Here is a 22,271-nt window from a genome sequence, read left to right as displayed (position 1 = left end):
AACATAAACACTGTGTTTATCCTTATTGAAAAGCTTGCTGTTGAATCACTCTTCCTGGGAACAGGATTTCACCCTTGATGTCGAATTCAGAAACATCAGTTTATTTTGGTGAAGGAATGAAACCAGGCTCTTTAATGAGCACGAGCAGGCAATTTAAGTGGCAATCAGCTTCTTAACAATCCTCAGGTTGTTCTCAGCTCTAACTCAATTCGAGTTCTGGCTTCCAAAATGACATCTTACACTAGATATGGACAAGCTAATAGCCCCATCTTGGTTACCTCGACAACTCCTTGGCACCTGATGTATCCCCCACTGCAGTTAGATATTTTTTCCCCAGTTTAGAGAGAGAGAGAGAGAGAGAGAGAGAGACAACGGCCTGGATATTCCATTGGCCCGATAATCTTTGGACGAGCACAGATTGGGAATGCGGACTCTGTAGAAATTTTCTGGGAAATTGACAATTCCGATGAGGAATTCTCCTGTGTCTGGAATTCTACAAAATATTTCACTAACAGCAGAGAATTGGGAGGGTACAGCTTCAGTTATATTAGTCATTACCCAGGAGAAGTTAGACAATTAAAAATTAGGTGTAATTCCTAGGTAACTATTAAACCAAGCGAAAGTGAGGACTGCAGATGCTGGAGATCAGAGTCAAGGTTAGAGTGGTGCTGGAAAAGCACAGCAGGTCAGGCAGCATCCGAGAAGCAGGAAAATCGACGTTTTGGGCAAAAGCCCTTCATCAGGAAACCTGGATTCCTGATGAAGGGCTTTTGCCCAACACATTGATTTTCCTGCTCCTTGGATGCTGCCTGACCTGCTGTGCTTTTCCAGCACCACTCTAATCTTAATTATTAAACTAACACCGCCCCACCTTCTAATTCACCATATACCTTCTCTGACCCCTTACACCCTCTGGACTGCTGACAACCTCTCCCTAATCAAGCAGATTCTTCCCCCATGCCAATACAATTCTCTCCTCCCTCCTCACTCACAGGCCTTAGAGCCGATACCCCTATCTCCCCCATGCCAGAACTTATGAACGACTCTGCTCAATCCTGGCCTGACAATGCTCAGGCAGCACGCACACACACACACACACACACACACACACACACACACACACAATGACCATCTCCTTCCCCTGCACTACAGACAAACACACTTCTCCCCTCTCCCCTCACCAGGTCTAGCAACCCCCCTTGCCCAACTCACTGCAACATCCAATGTACCTTTCCCCTACCAGTCCTCCCCCAGAACTATACCTATCCAAAGTACTATACTTACTGGATATCATGCCCACCTGGTACCTGCCTTCCTGCCCACCTGACACCCTACCCACCTGGAATGCTGCTCACCTGGTACCCTATCTTCCTGTCCACCAGGAACCCAACTCACCTGGCACCCTGTCTCCTTCCCACCTTGTGTCCTAGTCTCTTAGCCAACTGCCACCCTAAACCTGCATTGACTTCTCACACCTACCTTTTCACAACAGCTGTCAGTGTCTGGCTATGCTGCTGGTTATTTAAATGAAGGACGTTGCACAGTGACTGCTGCAAAAGGGGGTGTGGTTTGACATCCACAGAGAGTCCTGCACTATGGGGGTAACTGCTTTCTGGTTTGGGGTTGTTCATTAGTTAGGGTAACAAATGAAATTGGAGTTTAAGATCAGTAATGGGACTGAAATTGTGGCCAGGCAGTGTGTAAGGCTATGGTCTTCTCTGTGTCTGAGATTTGTTTTAGGATTGATATTTAGATTGGGATTAGGGTAGCATTTGGGATTGAGTTTGCATTTATTCAGGATTGTGTTTGAATTGAGAATGAAATTAAGATTGCAACCGCTCAGTGCAGAAACTCAAGGTTTATAGACTGTACTTTGGATTTAAATTTGTCTTTTCTCATATCATGGAATTAGATTGAAGAGAAAAGTTGTGGTACAATGTTGCTGATCTCATCATGCCCAGTGGGAACTGAGTGCCAGGGTGCCCAGTGAAGTTATACCACATGTGGACAGAAAAGCCCCCAGAGTCCCATTATGGCCAAGGTAAAAGGGTGAACTGAATCCCCTGCCCCTCACCTGAGTTGATCCCAACAGAGTTTGAACTTGAATGGGAGGTGATGTCGTCAATTCATATCTCCGAATCACAGAGCTGTCACACTGCAGAAGGAGGTCATTCATTAAATGAGCATCATTAGCCGGAGCAGGTATTCTGCTTTCTCCCCAGATGCTTGCACACTATTTTCCTTTAAAGCCATCCAATGCCTTTTTGAATGTCTCAGTTGAGCCTGCCTCCAGCACACCTCCAGACAGTTCATTGCAGATCCAAACTACTCGCTGGGTTGAAACATTTTCCTTCCTTCGTCTTTGCTTCATTTGCTCGGCACTTTAACTACATGCCTCTCTTGTCATTGTTCCTTTTATAAGTGGGAACAGCTTCTCCCGATCTAGTTTCCCCGGCCCACTCATGACTTTGCAAATCTCTATCAGATCTCATCTCAGCATTCTTCAAGTAGTACAGTCCCAACCTCCTCAATCTCTCCACATCCCTGGAATCATTCTTGTAAATTGCTTCTTCACCTTCTGTAATGTGTTCACATCTCCCTGATAATGTGACATCCAGAACTGTACACCATACTCCAGCTGATATATATATACTTCACTGGGTATAACTTGGTTAAATTAACTAGCTAGTTCCCTTAAATTGGGAAGGAAAGAGTTTGTTTTATTATTAAAGCCACTAAATTATTCAAAGATTAGGAACTTATCAACAAACTATATGAAAGGCATGAATCTGTCCAGCTATCCACTAACGGAAAAATAACATACTCACCATGAAAAAAGACTCTCAGTTTGCAGCAATTAAGTCTTTGGGTGTCTTCAAATTACAAACAGCTGTTTTGATGGGTGAGTTTTCAAAGAAAAAGAGAGAAGGATAAGGATTTATAATTAGGTTGTCTCTTCAGATACTGCTGCAGAAAGATCAATTGGATGTGTTTCAGGATAGAATTCAGATTGAGTGATGCGAAAAGGAAATGAGCAGGTTATCTCAGCTCTCAAGAAGAGTCACTTGATTCAAAACTTTAACTCTGTCTCCACAGAAGCTGCCAGACCTGTTGAGTTTCTCCAGCACTCGCCATGTGAACTGGTTATTGCACTGTGGTTATGAGGACGTTGTGGATAGGTGAGGCTAAGGGACATAGGATGGAGATTGGTGGGTGGGTTTTTAAGATACAGGAAATAGGTAGTTAGTGTTTTGGAGTTTGGGGAGAAACTGAGTGGATGGGGTTGGGAAATAAAAGATGGAGTTTGGCAGATGACACTGAAGGACAAGAGGAGAAGTTCAAAGGTGGAGTTGAGAGATGAGAATATTTGTAAGTGGGGTTTAGAGGTAGTACATAAGGTGGTTTGATGGAGATGAGATATGGTGAGCTGGTGAGATTAGTGAATTTGACCTCATTGGGAATGGGGTAGTGGTGTTACATTGAAAACCAACCCATTTGCATCCATTTCACACTCACACCAAAAGTTAAAACTACTCCCAGAACCACCTTGTCACTTTGCAACTTTATTATCCATTTACTACAACTTCCTAGTTTGAGTGCATGAGACTCTGATTTTCTCAGACTGAGCCCACATTGCACACAACATTCACAAGGGTAAACATGAGCTCATATACATATATATATATAATGACGTGGATAATAATCACACAAACGAAATCTTCCCTTCCATTATTCTTCTCTTTTTGGAATCTATTACGTTTTAAAGATTAAGCTTGAGATTTACTCATCAACAATAAAGTCCTCATCCATTTCACTATAAAACAACCAATCATCTTTACCCTGCTGTGTGAGTAATCTCCAGGAGAAAGTAAAGTGCCATGCAATGTTCTTTAGTAAAACTAAATTGTCATTAGAGCTGAAAAATGTGTTGCTGGAAAAGCGCAGCAGATCAGGCAACATCAAAGGAGCAGGAGAATTGACGTTTCAGGCATGAGCCCTTCTTCAGGAATGAGGAGGGTGTGTCAAGCAGGCTAAGATAAAAGGTAGAGAGGAGGGACTTGGGGGAGGAGCATTGGAAGTGCAATAGGTGGAAGGAGGTCAAGGTGAGGGTGATAGGCCTGAGTGGGGGTGGGGGCGGAGAGGTCGGGAAGAAGATTGCAGGTCAAGAAGGCGGTGCTGAGTCCAAGGGTTGGGACTGAGATAAGGTGGGGGGAGGGGAAATGAGGAAACTGGAGAAATCTGCGTTCATCCCTTGTGGTTGGAGGGTTCCTAGGCGGAAGATGAGGCACTCTGCATGTCCTTGGCGGAGTGGGAAGGGGAGTTAAAGTGTTCAGCCACAGTGCGGTTGGGTTGGTTGGTCCGGGTGTCCCAGAGGTGTTCTCTGAAACGTTCCGCAAATAGGCAGCCTGTCTCCCTATCGCCAGACCATGGCAACACAATGCCTGGAGGAAGAGCGCCTCATCTTCCGCCTAGGAACCCTCCCACCACAAGGGATGAATGCAGATTTCTCTAGCTTCCTCATTTCCCCTCCCCCCACCTTATCTCAGTCCCAACCCTCAGATTCAGCACCGCCTTCTTGACCTGCAATCTTCTTCCCGACCTCTCCGCCCCACCCCCTCTCCGGTCTATCACCCTCACCTTAACCTCCTTCCACTTATCGCATTCCCAATGCCCCTCCCCCAAGTCCCTCCTCCCTACCTTTTATCTTAGCCTGCTTGGCACACCTTCCTCATTCCTGATGAAGGGCTTATGCCTGAAATGTCCATTCTCCTGCTCCTTGGATGCTGCCTGACGTGCTGCGCTTTTCCAGCAACACATTCAGTTCTGATCTCCAGCATCTGCAGTCCTCACTTTCTCCTAAATTGTCATTAGATCTGACTGCTTAGAAACAGGCACCCACAGCTTACACCATCCGTTACCATATCCCAACTTGTTTTGACTATTTCTGTTTTCTCCTGGATATTCAATCATGTTTGTTATGATTTAATTTGATGCTATTACTAAATAGGTCAGATCCCAAATGGAAATCTGGGTTGCTAGAATTTTTTTTTGCTTTAGTCTTAACAGCATGGTCTTTCACTGAAACACAATCACAAAGATCATGTAGATTCTGTTTTAACAACAAAACTGCACTTTATTACACAAAGGAAATGAAGATAAAATAGAATCAACAAAATTATTTACATATAAAAAATCTGAAGACTTAGCAATACCTGGTAAAATACACTCCTGTTAATCCCAAAAATACTCCTTTACAGTACTCACACCAGAGAGATTTCCCTTTCTATTTACATATATCGGTTGTAATTTATATGTGGCTTCAGTTCACCCTCTTGAGAATCTGATAGTCACCTCCTGGAGTCGTCTCACAACTGCGCTCAGACTTTCTCAGCTTCAAGTAACTCCTTTGGGTTTTAATCACATCTTGTGGAACATTTGAACTGAACTCCTTACACTGAAGAATTTTCACTGCGCCTTATACTTCACTAGGTAAAAAATGAGGCCTGCAGATGCTGGAGATCACAGCTGAAAATGTGTTGCTGGTTAAAGCACAGCAGGTTAGGCAGCATCCAAGGAACAGGAAATTCGACGTTTCGGGCATAAGCCCTTCATCAGGAATGACTGATGAGGGGCTTATGCCCGAAACGTCGAATTTCCTGTTCCTTGGATGCTGCCTAACCTGCTGTGCTTTAACACATTTTCAGCTTATACTTCACTAAACTCCTTACAGGGGTTTCACACACATAAAGTACATATGTCACAAATTCAAAACCAAAAAATATAAAATTAATAATATTAATGTAAATCACACCTAATATCACAATGTTCTAGCCTGAAGCAAATATATGAAAAAGCAAATGCCTATCTATCTAAGCGTACCTTTCTGTGTCTATTTCATTCTGTATGTGTTGATGTATTTTTGGGATCAACTAGGAGAAAGTGAGGACTGTAGATGCTGGAGAACAGAGCTGAAAAATGTGTTGCTGGAAAAGCGCAGCAGGTCAGGCAGCATCCAAGGAGCAGGAGAATCGACGTTTCGGGCATAAGCCCTTCATCAGGAATGAGGAAGGTGTAAAAAATTAGGTCTGCAGATGCTGGAGATCACAGCTGAAAATGTGTTGCTAGTCAAAGCACAGCAGGCCAGGCAGCATCTCAGGAATAGAGAATTCGACGTTTCGAGCATAAGCCCTTCATGAGGAAGGTGTGCCAAGCAGGCTAAGATAAAAGGTAGGGAGGAGGGACTTGTGGGAGGGGCGTTGGGAATGCGATAGGTGGAAGAAGGTCAAGGTGAGGGTGATAGGTGATAGAGTGGGGATGGGGGCGGAGAGGTCGGGAAGAAGATTGCAGGTCAAGAAGGCGGTGCTGAGTCCGACGGTTGGGACTGAGGTCCTTGGCCTCCTCCATCGCCAGACCATGGCAACATGATGCCTGGAGGAAGAGCGCCTCATTTTCTGCCTAGAACCCTCTAACCACAAGGGATAGATGCAGATTTCTCCAGCTTCCTCACTTTCCCTCCCCCCACCTTATCTCAGTCCCAACCCTCGGACTCAGCACCGTCTTCTTGACCTGTAATCTTCTTCCCGATCTCTCCGCCCCCACCCCCTCTCTAGCCTATCACCCTCACCTTGACCTCCTTCCACCTATTGCATTCCCAACACCCCTCCCCCAAGTCCCTCCTCCCTACCTTTTATCTTAGCCTGCTTCTTTCTGTGTTTGTATCTAATTCTCTGCTCTAAGTTTGCATTTGTGTGTGTGTCTCTGTGTCAATGTCTACATATCTGTGTCTTGTCTATCTACACATCCTTCCTGATGAAGGGCTTATGCCCGAAACGTCAAATTTCCTATTCCTTGGATGCTGCCTAACCTGCTGTGCTTTAACCAGCAACACATTTTCAGCTATCTACACATCACACTAATTCTATGTATCTATCCTATCTCCCTCCATCTCTGTGTGTCTTGCTATCTTTCTGCCTGTGTGTCTCTATCTCTCTCACATTGACTTTTTCTCTGTCACTTTGTTTTGATCTATTCTCTTCCAGTTTCCATCTTTGTGCTAATAGATAAATCCCCTGATTGTCTGTCTGTCTGTCTCTCTCTCTGTAGTCCAAGTGGTTACTTTTCATATGATACAGTGAATATTGGCATTTGATTCAACATTGATGGGCACCACAGTTAACCCCAACTCTTCCCTCACCTCTTGTTCACTCCCTTATGCTTCCAGCATGACTCACTGCCTGGCAATCAACGGCAAGATTTAACAAAAGCAGATTAATTTCTGTTTCTCAGCTCCACAGATGGGAATGTATCTATTCACTGATCCAGCAATAGGATGTGGGATTTCAGTTTATTTTATTAGAATAAGCCGTAATTAGCAGATGGCAAACATTACTGTTCCAGGACGTTGTTGTCGACATTGTGTACGCAGATGTAGTCAAGTGGATTGAAACAGAGTGAGCAAGTTTTTAGTGATTCTCACCGTAAATCATGGGTTGGTCCTTGACTTTCCTTTAGCAGTCAATTTAGAACAGCTCTCACATCTGGCATAATCTGAGTGCTCAATAAAGCCTGCTCACCACTGCAGCTCAAATTAAATTCTCTCCAGTGGCTGAAAATTTAAACAATGCTGCCCTCTGCTGCCCAACTGTAATAACTTCTCTTTTTCAGGGAATGTATCACAGAATCCCTACAGTATGGAAACAGGCCATTTAGCCCAACAAGTCCACACTGACACTCATACGATTACTCTACATTTCCCCTGACTAAAGCGCCTAACCTATACACTCCTGAACACTATAGGCAATTTAGCATGGCCAATTCACCTAACCTGTGCATCTTTGGACCGTGAGAAGAAACTGGAGCACCTGGAAAAAGCCTGGGCACAAAGTGCAGAATTCACGCAGATAGTCACCCAATGCTGACATCAAACCCAGGTCCCTGGTGCTATGAGGTAGCAGTGCTAACCACTGAGCCACTGTGCTCATTACTCAGGGAAGGCAACAGCCCAGTGGTATTCTCACTGGATTGCTCATCCAGAGACCTAAGTAATGTTCTGGGTCCAGGGTTCAAATCAACCAAGACTCAAAATGGAATTTGAATTCAATAAAAAATATTCGAACCCAAATTGTGATCATGACAATGTTATTTTTGGGAAGGAAACAGTCATGCTTACCTGGTCTGGCCTACATGTGACTCCAGACACACAGCAATGTGGTTGACTTGTAACAATTCAGGATGAACAATAAATATTGGCTTAGCCAATTAATCCCCTTATCCTGTGAATAACAAATTAACTCAATACAAGCAAAACTGAAATTTTTCTCATTCAGGCAACACTTTCAACATCTAGCTATCTCTAGAGAGCTAAGGATTAGATAAGAAGTCAAACTTTGCTGCAGTGAGTGAACCATGAAACACTCTCAGGACACTGAAAGAATGATTTGACCAAATGTTACTCTGCATTGATTACCTAGTACCTTTGAGAAAGGATGTAATTAAATAACTGGGAGTGGGGCACTAGCAAGAGCAAATGCGAACATAAACTGAGCATATATGCATGTACTTACAGTGTATGAAATCAGGAACAGCGTGAGAGAAAGGGAAATGAATCAAACCTTGACACAGTCATTTGGAACGGAAAAGGTTTTTAAAAAGGACCACATGAAGTACTCGCAAGCAGATCCGTTGTAGTTTCTTCATTGGAGTTGCATATGACCAAATGAACCATCTATCACACAATTTCTGATCTGTTTAAGTTGGCCCACTCCGGAAGTGAGATTCCTTCCTATTGCACAGGACTCAGTCCTTCGCAAAGTAATTACAGGTGAAGTCTAATTGTGTTACCCCGTGCTTCATGTGAACATTATTCTTAGTTTATCACTTTCCTCTGCTTAGTTTATCACACAAACCCTGAGCGCTGACCTGTGGCACCAACCCTGGGCACTAATCCATGGTACCTGGGCACTGATCCATTGCACCAACCCTGGGTGCTGGGCACTGATCTGTGGCACCAACTCTGGACACTGACCCAGCACCCAATGTTGGTCAATGGATCAATGTATGGATTGTGGATGTTGATCCATAAGAAAAAAATTAAGGAAAGAGTGCAGCTGAGAAGAGACAAAAAAGTAAATTGTGTGTCAAAGGAAAAGGCATAGACATTGTTTTTAATGAATACTTTGAATCTGTCTTCCCAAAAGTGAGGGATGTTTCAGAGATTGTAATTGAGAAGAGAGTGTGAAATGTTAGAATTGGATTAGTGTAGTGAGAGAGCAAGATGCACTGCAGAAATTCACCCAAGATCCACAGACAGCACCTTCCACCACTTCCATCTAGAAGGGCAAGAGCAGCAGATATATTGGAACCTTCAAGTGCCCTGCTAAGCCACTCACCATTCTGACTTAGAAATATATCGCTGTTCCTTCACTGTCATTGGGTCAAATTGCTAGAACTCCCTCCCTAATGGCATTGTGGGCCAACTCATAGCAGGTGGACTGCAGCGGTTCAAGAAGGCAGCTTACCACTACTTTCTAAAGAGCAATTAGGGATGGGCAATAAATGCTGACTCAGCCAGTGACACCCACATCCCACAAATGAATTTTTAAAAATTAATGGGATTAGCAAATCTGAAAGTGGTTAAGTTGCCAACCTGAAATGAAATGTATCTCAAGTTGTTAAAAGGAGCAAGGGAGGAACTAACAACAATCATCTAGCATTATCTCACAGTCCACCTTGGCTACAGGCCTGCAACAAGGGAGTTCCTAATACCTGCACTACTTTTTTTTTACATATAGAGGAGAGAATGTTCCAGTAAATGCAATCAACCTGGACTTGGTGATAAGGATAATTATTGGAACAAAATCTTGAGGGACAGTAAAAATGACCATTGAGAAAGCCATGGATTCAACATAGATTTATTGAAGGATGTTTGTGTCTGAATCACTGAACTTTGTTTACTTGAGGGGTTACAGAAGAATAGAGGTTAGCCCATTCAGTGTGTTCAACAAGGATTTTGGAACAACTTTCGACAAGATTCCAACTGGTAGACTGGTATAAATGTAAGACCTAACCAAATCCAAACAGCAAGTGTTAAGTTGAATCCAAAACTGGCTGAGTTGCAGGAAATTAAAGATAACGGTTGGTGAATGTCCCACAGGACTCAGTACTGATTTCTGATTCTGTGATTTATATGAGTGATTTGAGGACAAAGCTGATACAAATATTGGGCATGTGGTTAATTATTAGGACGAAAGCTAATGCTGAAGATTGCAGGAAGATACAAATGTGCGGATCAAGGAGGCAGCAAAGAGTGAAATGGAATCGAATCAGCAGGGTGACACACTTTTGAAGAGGGAAAACCAGGCAGGATGGTATACAATAAATGATAGGATCAGGAGAAGTTGGGCGAAAGAAAGGGGCCTTGGAATGAATATCCATACATCCCTAAAGATGAATAAATGGTTTAAAAGATATACAAGATCTTTTTCTTTAATAACCAAGGCAAGACGGGCATGATCCAATCAGAGGTTCACTGTGTCAGAAAGGTATCTGATTATAGATTCACTCTGTTGTGTTATCCTTTTGATCTTACAGTATCAGAAGGTTGTACTATCAGAATTCCCCTGTGTCAGGAGCAGACCTCAATAACTCCATTCCATTTAGAGTTTCACTGGGGAACCTCAATACTTGGATTGTTCTGTGTGAAAGTGTGATTTTCCCTGCTCAGCATTTTTAGTGAACTGTGGACATGCTCTGATTTGAATATGCTTGAAAAGTAGAACTACCCTGGTTATAAAATGGCCTAAATAACAGGAGATATCTCAGAAGAGCTGCCCACAAGAACTGAAAGAATTTTCACCCCTTAGGTGCATCAGAGAGCTCATTTTATCAAGTCACTGAGTAACAGTATTGAAGGGACAGGTTGATGAATGGTAAAAGCAATGGGTTCAGAGCAAGTTCAACCTTGCTTTATTCTCTCAACATGGAATGAGTCACAGTCTCTCCCAACAAAGAGGGCTGCTGACTCACGAACTGAGCAGAATGTGAACCTGCAATAGAACATATACAGGAGACATTCCCATGAAATCAACATTCATTGTGTGTATTAGTAGGTATGCTGAAGTATTTGAGTTAATGTGTGTTCATTTAAATGTATACATATTTCATACCTGTTCCTGGGATGTGAGTGTTGCTGTTCACACCAGAACTTATTGTGCATCCCTAATTGCCCTGGAGCTGCACTCTTGAACCATTTGTCCTTGGTCTCAGTAGAGATCGTGGCTGTGGAAGATACTATCAAAGGGGCCTTGGTGAGTTATTAAAGTGCACTTTGTAGATTGTACACATCCAGAGCTTCAGTGATGAAGTGGATTTACGTTGAAGGTACTGGGTGAAATGCCAATCTAGGAGGGTTTTTTTTTCCTGGATGGTATCAAGCTTGGTGATTGTTGTTGGAATAACTCTATCTGAGCCAGTGGTGAGGTATTCCTGATTTGTATTCCTTATAGACAGGAAGCGAGTGAGTGAGTTATCTTCCTCACTACAAAATTCCCAGCATCTGATCTCCTCTTAAAGCCACAGGATGTGGTTTGTTCAGTTCAGTTCCTAGTCAGTGGGAACCCTGAGGATTGTTTTGATTATGTTATCTCAGTATCTGAGAGCAGAATTTTATCAGGCAGTAGGAAGCTGGATTGCTGTTGAGAACGTAGCACAAACATATATCAGACTGGAAACCCTCCAGCTTTCTGTCTCTGTTCACTTTACCAAGGTGTTGTTTGACAATGAGGTCAGGAACCCCCAAGGGTGAAATTTATATAGCTAATTACAGCAACTGAAAAACCCAGTTAAGAACAATGGAATGAGGCACAATAACTCTGTCTCAATGACATACATGTTGTACATGCTGGCAATAGAGGAAGCAATATCCTAATGGTATTATCACTGGACTGTTAATCCAGAGACCCAGGAAATGTCTGGGAACCCAGGTATGAATTCCACCATGGCAGACATTCGAATTTGAATTCAATAAAAATCTGAAATTAATAATCTAATGATGACTGTAAGTCAATTGTCAGTTGTCAGAAAAACCCTTTTCACCGATGTCCTTTAGGGCAGGAAACTGTTATCCTTACCTGGTCTGGCCGACATGGGATGCGAGACCCACAGCAATGTGGTTGACTCTCAACTGCCCTCTGGCCAGTGCCACCCACATCCCGTGAATGAATAAAACAAAAGCCAATGATAAAAGAGAGTTACGTTTGAAGCACACATCCAGCTGCCATCATTGCAGCTACAGCAAGGGGGAAACCAGCTGTAAAAGGCCAGCTGTGCTGCTAATGATTAGTGGGTTTTGAGAAGATTTGTAGCCCAGGTTGAGGTTCTGGATGTAGGTTTGGTCACTGAGCGGAAGGTTCATTTTCCTCACCGTACTAGGTAACATCTTCAGTGAGCCCCCGGACGAAGCACTGCTGATGATTCCTGCTTTCTCTTTATATGTTTGTGTTTCTTTGGGTTTGTGGTGTCATTTCCTGCGGTAATGTCATTTCCTGGCCTTTTTCTCAGGAGATGGTAAATGAGGTCCAAGTCAATGTATTGGTTGATAGAATTCCGGTTGGAATGCTATGCTTCTAGGAATTGTCATGCGTGACTCTGTTTGGCTTGTCCTAGGATGGATGTGTTGTCCTAGTTGGAGTGGTGTCCTTTCTTATCTGCATGTAAGGATACTAGTGAGAGAGGGCCATGTCGTTTTGTGGCTAGTTTTCTGCCTGTTTGTCCAATTTAGTGTTTGTTACAGTCCTTGCACGGTATTTTGTAAATGACGTTAGTTTTGCTTGTTGTCTGTTTAGGGTCTTTCAAGTTCATTAGCTGCTGTTTTAGTGTGTTGGTGGGTTTGTGGGCTACCACGGTATCAAGAGGTCTGAGTAATCTGGCAGTCATTTCCGAGATGTCTTTGATGTAAGGGAGAGTGGCTAGGGTTTCTGGACACGTTTTGCTAGTGGTGTTAGCATAGCACAAACTGCAGCAATCTGGAGAGAGTGAGGACTGCAGATACTTGAGAGTGAGAGTTTGAAAAGTGTGGCACTGGAAAAGCACAGCAGGGTTATGCCCAAAATGTTGACACTCCTGCACCACCGATGCTGCCTGACCTGCTGTGCTTTTCCAGTTCCACATTTTTTGACTGTGAGCAGTCCCCAAAGCAAGCACTTTGGGTACGTCACAGGAAAAGGAACTTACTGTCCATGCGTCGAGGCCAGTTGGAGAAACAATGGGCAGCATGGATTTTTTAAAGGTGTGTCCTTACTCAGCACCCATTTAAGAAGAGTCATCACACACCACAGGACCAGCAGTTGCAGCAACCAACAGAGAACACCAGCAACGACCAAAGGAAGAAGATACCACCTTATCCAGTGTGGCAGGCCAATGGGTGGCTATCTGCCCTGTCAGAGCAGCAGCGCCTCCGAAGGCAGCAGCTATTACATCAAGTGGGCACCGACCTGTGTCTGGATGGAGCACAGCATCGTTTCATTGGAAGAAAGAAGCCACTCAAAAAACCGTCCAGCTCAGGGCAGGACTCTGCTGCAAACAGCCATCAGGTTTCGCAGTCAGCAGCCCCTGGGGTATCAGCCAGGTCACAGGTTCCTTGTATCAGAGAGCATTCCCAGTACATCCATTTCAAATGTATGTCATGAACCAACCCTAAAGCATTATCAGAGTCACTTCATGTTGGCGTTCCTGAGATCAGACTGCACCTACATGGCTATCAGGTTCCTATAGATTGTCCAGCTCTACTTGATCATTGTAAAGGCTTCCATTTGTAGTGCACAGCTATTTCAGTCTTCACACACCTTTGTTTCACAGACTGACAGGCTTCCCTGAAGGAGGACGATGACAAGCATACACATCTCACATGTCAAAAAAGCCATGATACTTGAAACAAGATGAGCTTCAACTGAGGGCACTGTGCCAATGATAGCCCTGTACTGGGCATTGCTACCTTGCAGTAGAGCTGGAGGCAGCCTGCTCACTTTCAGGCCCTGACCCTCCACATGGTGATTGTATGTTCCCCACCGGTTGGTTTGAAGGCCCCTCTAAAGCCTGTCTTACCTGCAGATGTGCAGTGGCAGCTTCACTAATAGAATTGGGAGTCAGCTGTTTTTCTTTGTTTGACGGGTAGGCACAAAACCTGTAGGAGAGCAGCGAATGCCATCATACCTATCGACCTGATCTCGCTTCGTGCTACATACACCTTCCTGTTAAACAAGTATGACTCAGCTTTGCTTTAATTCAGTCATGGGATGTAATTATCATTTCGAAACTAATATTTGTTGCTTATCCCGAGTTACTCTTGAGAAGATGGTGGGGAGCCTTGTTTTAAAATGGTAGAGTCCATCTGCTGTAGGCAGTGCCAAGGTGTTGTTAGAAAGGGAAGTTACACGCTTTTGACTTGTCATCGTGAAGGGATGACAATGTATTTCCAAGTGAGGAGGGTTTGTGCCTTTGAGGGTAACGTGCAGGTAGTGCTGTTCCTGTGCATCTGCTGCCCTTATCCTTCCAAGTGGAAAGTTCTGTAGAAGGGGTCTTTGGGAGTTGCTACATTGCAGCTTATAAATCTTACATCACTACTGCTACTGGAGGGAGTGAATGTTTAAGGTAATGAAGGGCATGTCGATCAAAGAGGCTTCTTTGGCCTGGATGGTGTTGAGCTTCTTGAATGTTTTTGAATGCATTGTCCAGTCTTCAAAAGAACAGTTTGCTCAATGCTTTGCAGTGTAGCTGCCAAGACATGGAGACCACAGCCATGTGCTTGTATCCACCACAGCTGCTTCTCAATTGACCAGTCTTTCAATGCACTTGTATTCTAGAAACTTAGCAGACATAGCCACAGTGGATTCCTCTGTGTTCAGCAGTAGATACTACAGCAACTCAGGGAATTCTGAAAGCTGACCAAACATTTTCATATCTTTGTATTTATCTTTGTTATTCAGTGAGTACTTGTGTAACAAATAACCCCCCACCGCTCACCAAGTTACAGCATCTGTTTCTAGCTGACCATTGTCAGATCCTTTCTCAGGCCTTTGATGTGGATGTTCCATTGCTGTATGTATCTGCAGCACCTTTACCTACTCACCGAATCACCAAATTGTTACGGTGCAGAAGATGGCCATTCATTCCACCCCTTCAGCACCAGCTTTTTAAATGAATGTCATTACCCAGTGCGAACCTCTTGCTTTCTCCCTACATCCTTACACATCATTTCTAGACAAATATGCATCCAATGTCCTCTTGAATTCAATTGAACCTGCAGCTATCACACTTGCAGGCACTGGATTCCACCCCGAACTACTCGATGAGTGAAAAAGGTTTGTCTCACATCACACTTGCTCCTTTTGCACATCACTTTAAATCTAGGCCTTCTCATTTTTGTTGCTTTTATAATTGGGAACCGTTTATCCCTATCCACTTTGTTCAGGCTGTTCATGATTTTGACATCCTGTATCATCTCTCCTCTTAACCTTCTTCTCTCCAAGGAGAACAGCCCCAATTTTTCAATCAGTCCTCATGAGCTGAAGTTCCTCGTCCCTAGAACCATTCTGGAAAATCATTTTGACACTCACTCCAAAGTATTCACAATTTTCCTATAATGAGGTGTCCAAAACTGTACACAGTATTCCAGCTGTGGTCTAACAAATGAACTTTACATCACCTCCTTGCTCTTGTACTTTATGCTTCTATTAAAAAGGCTAAGGATAGATGTTTTATTAACTGCTGTCTCTACTTGTACTTCAGTGATCTGTGCACAAGTACACTCAGGTCCCCTTGCAGTTGCACCCTTTTAGAATTGTACCCCCTATTTTATTTTGTCTTTCCATGATCTTCCTACCAAAATGCATGACCTCACACTTCTCATCTGTCACCTATCTGTCCACTCCATCAACTTGTCAATATCATTTGGGAGTTGCACACCGTCCTCCTCACAGTGTCACGTCATCTTCAAACTTTGGAATTTTCCCCAGAACAACAATATCATGATCATGACATTAGGAAAAGCAAGGGCCCCAATACTGATCCCTGGGAAACTCCATTACAAACCTTCCTCCAGCCTCAAATGTATCCATTGCTGTTGCTGTCTATTTCTTGACATTCACATTCACTCCATGACTGTAACTTCGATCACAAGTTTGTTGTGTGCCACTGTGTCAATTGCCATCTGGCAATCCATGTATACCACATCAACAGTGTTACACACATCGACCCTTTCTCTAACTTCCTCAAAAAAGCAAGTTAGTCAAGCATGACTTTCCCTTTGGAAATCCCTGCTGACTCTTCCAAATCAATCCAATTTTTTCCATGTGACTATGAAGGCTATTCTGAATAACTGCTTCTAGAACCTTCCCTAATGCTAAACTTAAACAGCTGTGTGATTGCTGTGCTTATCCTTGCAACCTTTACAACCTGGCCATAACTTTACAATTCTCCAGTCTTCTGGCATTTTCCTCCATTCTAGGAAAGATTGGAAGATTATGATCAATGCCCCTGCAATTTGCACTCTCACTTCCTTCAACATCCTTGGCAGCATCACGTCTGGTCCCAGTGTCTGTCAACTTTTAAGCATCAACAGCCTATCCAACACTTCTTCCTTATTCGATTTGAACCCGTCCAGTGATAGAATTTTCACCACTTTCACCATGGCCTGAGGAGCATCTTTCTTTTCAGTAAGGACAGATGCAAAGTTGTAAAGTATTCCTCAACTAGTGCCACTCTATCTGTGATGCTGGACACACTGAGGTGAGTATACATACACTAATGGAGGAGGCACATATGTCAATTAACACTGCACCTTGAATGCTGCTGCTCCTGTGATGATTACATTGCCTCCTTCTTCATTTCTACTGTGGGTCCAGTGATTCCCCTGCAAAAGATAAAAGCCAATAGTCGATAAGATACATAGCTAACAGAGAAATTATGTCTTTGTTTTTCAGTAATAATCATATTTCTCCAATCAGTGAAGAAAGCTCCCCATACACATTCGTTGGATCCGGTTGCATGTCATATCTAATACTAATACCACACCTCCACCTGCAAGAGAATGTGCTTATCTCATCCTATCAATTTCCACTGCAATCTCCTGCACTACTGCCAGTGTTGTCGAAGATGCCACTCCCTGCCACTTCTGCAGTTCTCCCAGGAGTTGTATTTGCTCTTTGCCTGGAATGTGAATAAGTACAATGTCTAGACGCAAAAACAGGAATTTCTGGAAAGCTCAGCAGGTCTGGTATCATCTGTGAGGAGAAATCAGAGTTAATGTTTCGGGTCCAGTGACCCTTCCTCGGGGATGAGTCACCGGACCCAAAACGCTAACTCTGATTCCTCTTCTCAGATGTTGCCAAACCTGCTGAGCTTTTCCAGCAATTTCTGTTTTTGTTTCTGATTTACAGCATCTGCAATTCTTTCAGTTTTTACCAAGTGCAAAGATTGAATCTGTTTTTGCACAGGCTGTAAGTACAACATTTGAGGGGGACTTGCTGTGAGGGGAGGAGTACTAAATTGGCCAACTGAGAGTTTGTTTCATTGCTATCAATAGAGATGGAGTCCAGGTAAAGATGCTTTGGTGTTGGTTACAAATAGAGAACCGCAGAAGATATTCTGAAGAGGGTTATGGAGGTGAGAAAGTGATGGTCCCTACGTGACACTTGCATGTCACTCACCTCAATCAACCTTTACAGGTCAAGGACGTTTCTCCTGCACCTCTCTATGTTCTCCCCACCACAATCCAGCAGCTCTCCATCTGTACATCCACCAGCCAAGCATACCTTGGCTGGCCTCCACCTACAGCTCTCTGGGAAAGGAATGTACCTCCATCCTCTCACCACTTCCAGTGTAGTCCATGTACTGCATCCCTAAATCACAGCTTTATTCTTCCTCTTCCAGCATCTGTCTTCCCCCACTCTTCCCTTTCACTTCTCTAGCTTCACTGCACAGCACTGCTCCTGCTGCTGCTGCCTGCCAGTGTTGCTTTCAGGAGAAAGTGAGGTCTGCAGATGCTGGAGATCAGAGCTGAAAATGTGTTGCTGGAAAAGCGCAGCAGGTCAGGCAGCATCCAAGGAACAGGAAATTCAACGTTTCGGGCATAAGCCTGATGAAGGGCTTATGCACGAAACGTCGAATTCCCTCAGTGTTGCTTTCAGTTCTGTACCCTTAATCGAACTTCTCACTGGTCCTCCTGTTTGTTGTTTCCTAATTTGATCCCAAACCCAGGCTGGCCAATGGCAAATTCACTTGGATGGCCACAACTCATGGGATTGATTTCCAACCCAGAATCATCCCAATACTCCATCCAAATCCATGATTATAAGCCACCATCCTGTGCTTCTATCAGTTCTCTCTTCCCTCGGTATTTCATTGTGTTCCCTGATATCTCTGTTTCACTGTGATTTATTTTAAAATTGTGTGTGGGGTGATGGTGTTAATAGCTTGGCCATTGTCCATCCCAAAATGCCCTGCAGAAGGTGGTAGCGAGCTATCTTCCGAAACTGCTGCAGTTATTGGAATATGAGAGCACCCATAGTGCTGTTGGAAAGGGGATCTATGATTCTAATTCAGCAACATTGAAGGAGCAGTGATATAGTTCCATTCCAAACATATATTGTTTGGCCTGGAGGGTAACTTGCTGGTAGTGATAGTCTTCCCATGTATCTGCTGCCCATGTTCTTCTAACTGATAGAGATTACACATTTGGAAGGTGCAGTTCAAAGAGCCTTGATGAGTTGTTTCAGTGCGTGTTGTAGATGATACACACTGCTACAACTGCAGCCGTTGTGAAGGGAGTGCATGTTGAAGGTGAGGGATGAGTTGCTAATGAATGGGTTGCTTTGTCCTGGATGATGTCAAGCTTCTTTATTAATATTAGAGCTGAACTTAAACAGGCATGTGGAGAGTATGCTATCATACTTTTGACATATACCTTGTAGATGATGGATCATCATTGGAGAGACAGCTGGTGAGTAATTCGCCACAGAATTCCTAGTTTCTGACCATTTATATGACTGGTCTAATTCAGTTTTTGTTCAAAGGTATGTTGCGTCCTCATTGCCAGGTTCAAGGATGACCCCAAGGATGTTAATAGGGGATTCAGCAATTGTATTCAGCAATGCATCAAGGAATGATGACTAGATTCTCTTATTGAAGATGGTCATTGCCTGTGAGGCACATTTGTTACTGGCCATTTATTAACCCAATCCTGGATGTGGTCCAGGTCTTGGTGCACATCAATATAGATGTGGACTGCCTCAATATCTGAGGTGTCACAAATAGTGCTGAACATTGTGCAATCATCAGTGACATCCCACTTCTGACCTTACAATGGAGGGACGGTCACTGTGCTGTTTCCTAAGTCTTTCTGTTTCCCCATCCTTTAGGCTGTCCGTGTTGCTTTATGCTGATATGTTTTGCACTTTTATTTGTTTGTTTGTTCACCGTCTTTTTCCAAGTTAAGTCTTCAACGTTTTTTTCAGAAACACGTGAAGACCGAACAAAGCGTCTCTTCAGGCATTATACAGTTGGATCGTATGATAACTTTTCATCTCACAGGTAGGAGACTTTGTTTACTTTGTCAGGAGTTGTTTTGTTCTGGCTGTGGTGAAGACACGAAATTGTGGCCTTTTCGTGCAAACTCATGAAATGAATGTGGGCTGTGTGCCTGGGTATTTGGTCCTGTAGGAAATAGACATGGGGCAGAAACAACCATTAACGACAGAAGATGATAGTTTTGGATGTAGGTTTGCTCGCTGAGTTTGAAGGTTCATTCCCAGACATTTCTTCAGTGGGCCTCAGGTGAAGCACTGCTGAAAATTCCTGCTTTCTATTTATATGTTTGGGTTCCTTTGGGTTGATGATGTCATTTCCTGTGGTGAAGTCACTTCCTGTTCCTTTTTCTCAGGGGGTGGTAGATGGGGTCTAACTCGATGTGTTTGCTGATAAGAGTTCCAACCGGAACTGGAAATAAACCTTCCAACTCTGTGAGCAAACCTACATCCAAAACCTCAACCTGAGCTACAAATCTTCTCAAACGTTGCTAAGAAGATGACAGTAGCTGTCAGTAACATCTTCAAATGGAGAGCAATATTTGCATCCTATTTTATATTGCACCTGACTTTCTTCTTCTTTGTGCTGTGGGACAGAATGAAAATGTATATGGGTTACATCACACTACTGGTGAAGACAAATTACACTTCTTACCACTTTATCTTGTGTCAACAAAAACTGTCAGGAATGGTTGGCATGGGATACTGAAATTATCCAATGGTAAATTCGGTTAATACGTTTTGAGATCAAGCTGAAGTAAAATGTTGAAATAAGTAACAGGTATAGAAGGAGCATTACTGTAACTGTAACCCAGGTTATAAGTGCCGTGAGGAGGAGAAAGATAGAATTGCAGATGCTGGAGATGAAAGTCGAAAAGTGTGGCACTGGAAAAGCACAGCAGATCAGGCAGCATCCCAGGAGCATCAGAGTCGATGTTTTGGGCATAAGCCCTTCATCACGAATTCCTGAAGGGCTTATGCCTGAAATGTCAACTCTCCTATATCTGCAGTGACTTTAATATGGTATGTTGCCTCCTTGATGCCAGGGTCAAGGATGTCACAGAATGGCTGCTTGGAATTCTCGAGGGGGAGGACAAACAGGACGAGGTTGAGATCCGTGTTGGGGCCAATGGCATTGAAAGCCTAGCTCCTGCAAACAGACTTTAGGGAGATAAGCAGGAAATTGCAAAACAGGTCATCAAATGTCCCTCATCAGTGGCTCACTCCCAGTGCCATGTAACAATGAGTAGAGAATTTGAAGAGTAGAGCAGGTGAATGCATGGAGGGAGGGCTGTAGATTCTTGAGGCATTGGAATCACTTCTGGGGGAGGTGGGACCTCTCCACATTGAGCAGGTTGAATCTGAACAGTAACACACCAACATCTTCATGGGGAGGTTTGCCAATGCTGTTAGAGTGGATTTAAACTAGTTTGGGAGGGAATTGGGATCCTTATAAGTAGTTCAGAGGGAAGAGAATCTGAGATGCAATCAAAATTTGAAACTTAAGTAAGCAAGTCTGGAAGGCAAAGGAAACCTAACTAGGAAGAAAGAAGTGGCTTTAATAAGGCCAAATGGAATATATATTTTAATGCAAGAAACCTGAGGAATAATATAGATTGGCTAAGGGCTCAGATAGTAGGGCTCAGATAGACACATGAAAGTATGATAGATTTAACTGAAAGATGAGCAGCATTGGTAGCTGAAATTTCTGGTTATAGAGTATTTAGAGAAGATAGGGATGGAAGGTGGAGGTCAATATTGAACAGGAATCAATTATACCACTAAGGAGGGATGATAACTTGGTAGGATGATCAAATGAGGTCACATCAGTATAAGTAAAAAAACACGTAACAGGCATATGTGCTGCTGGGTGTGTGCTGCAGGGACAAAATCAGTCAGGAAGAGACAGAGATCATAAGACAAAAGAGTGGAAGTAAGGCCATTCGGCCCATCGAGTCCACTCCATCATTCAATCATGGCTGATGGGCATTTCAACTCCACTTACCCGCATTCTCCCCGTAGCCCTTAATTCCTCGTGTCATCAAGAATTTATCAATCTCAGCCTTGAAGACATTTAGCGTCCCGGCCTCCACTGCACTCTGCGGCAATGAATTCCACAGGCCCAACACTCTCTGGCTGAAGAAATGTCTCCATATTTCTGTTCTGAATTTACCCCCTCTAATTTTAAGGCTGTGTCCACGGGTTCTAGTCTCCTTGCCTAACGGAAACAATTGCCTAGCGTCCACCCTTTCCAAGCCATGTATTATCTTGTAAGTTGCTATTAGATCTCCCCTTAATCTTCTAAACTCCAATGAATACAATCCCAGGATTGTCAGTCGTTCCTCGTATGTTAGACCTACCATTCCAGGGATCATCCATGTGAATCTCCGCTGGACACGCTCCAGTGCCAGTATGTCCTTCCTGAGGTGTGGGGACCAAAACTGGACACAGTACTCCAAATGGGGCCTAACCAGAGCTTTATAAAATCTCAGTAGCACAATGGTGCTTTTATATTCCAACCCTCTTGAGATAAATGACAACATTGCATTTGCTTTCTTAATCACAGACTCAATCTGCATGTTTACCTTTAGAGAATCCTCGACTAGCACTCCCAGATCCCTTTGTACTTTGGCTTTATGAATTTTCTCACCGTTTAGAAAGTAGTCCATGCTTGTATTCTTTTTTCCAAAGTGC

General features: G+C 43.5%; 1 protein-coding gene across 1 annotated transcript in view; it reads left to right on the top strand.

The window, feature by feature from the left end:
* shank3a (SH3 and multiple ankyrin repeat domains 3a) overlaps positions 1-22,271 on the top strand; it is a 994,510-nt gene that overhangs the window by 675,905 nt on the left and 296,334 nt on the right. Inside the window, exon 14 of the mRNA XM_060842760.1 lies at positions 19,509-19,584. Within this exon, the coding sequence (XP_060698743.1) occupies positions 19,509-19,584 (76 nt within the window). The remainder of the gene's footprint in view (positions 1-19,508; positions 19,585-22,271) is intronic.

This window comes from Hemiscyllium ocellatum, chromosome 23 (assembly GCF_020745735.1).
Source record: "Hemiscyllium ocellatum isolate sHemOce1 chromosome 23, sHemOce1.pat.X.cur, whole genome shotgun sequence".
Taxonomy (NCBI): domain Eukaryota; kingdom Metazoa; phylum Chordata; class Chondrichthyes; order Orectolobiformes; family Hemiscylliidae; genus Hemiscyllium; species Hemiscyllium ocellatum.
Note: the sequence above shows the minus strand (reverse complement) of the source record. Positions and strands in the feature narration are given on the sequence as shown.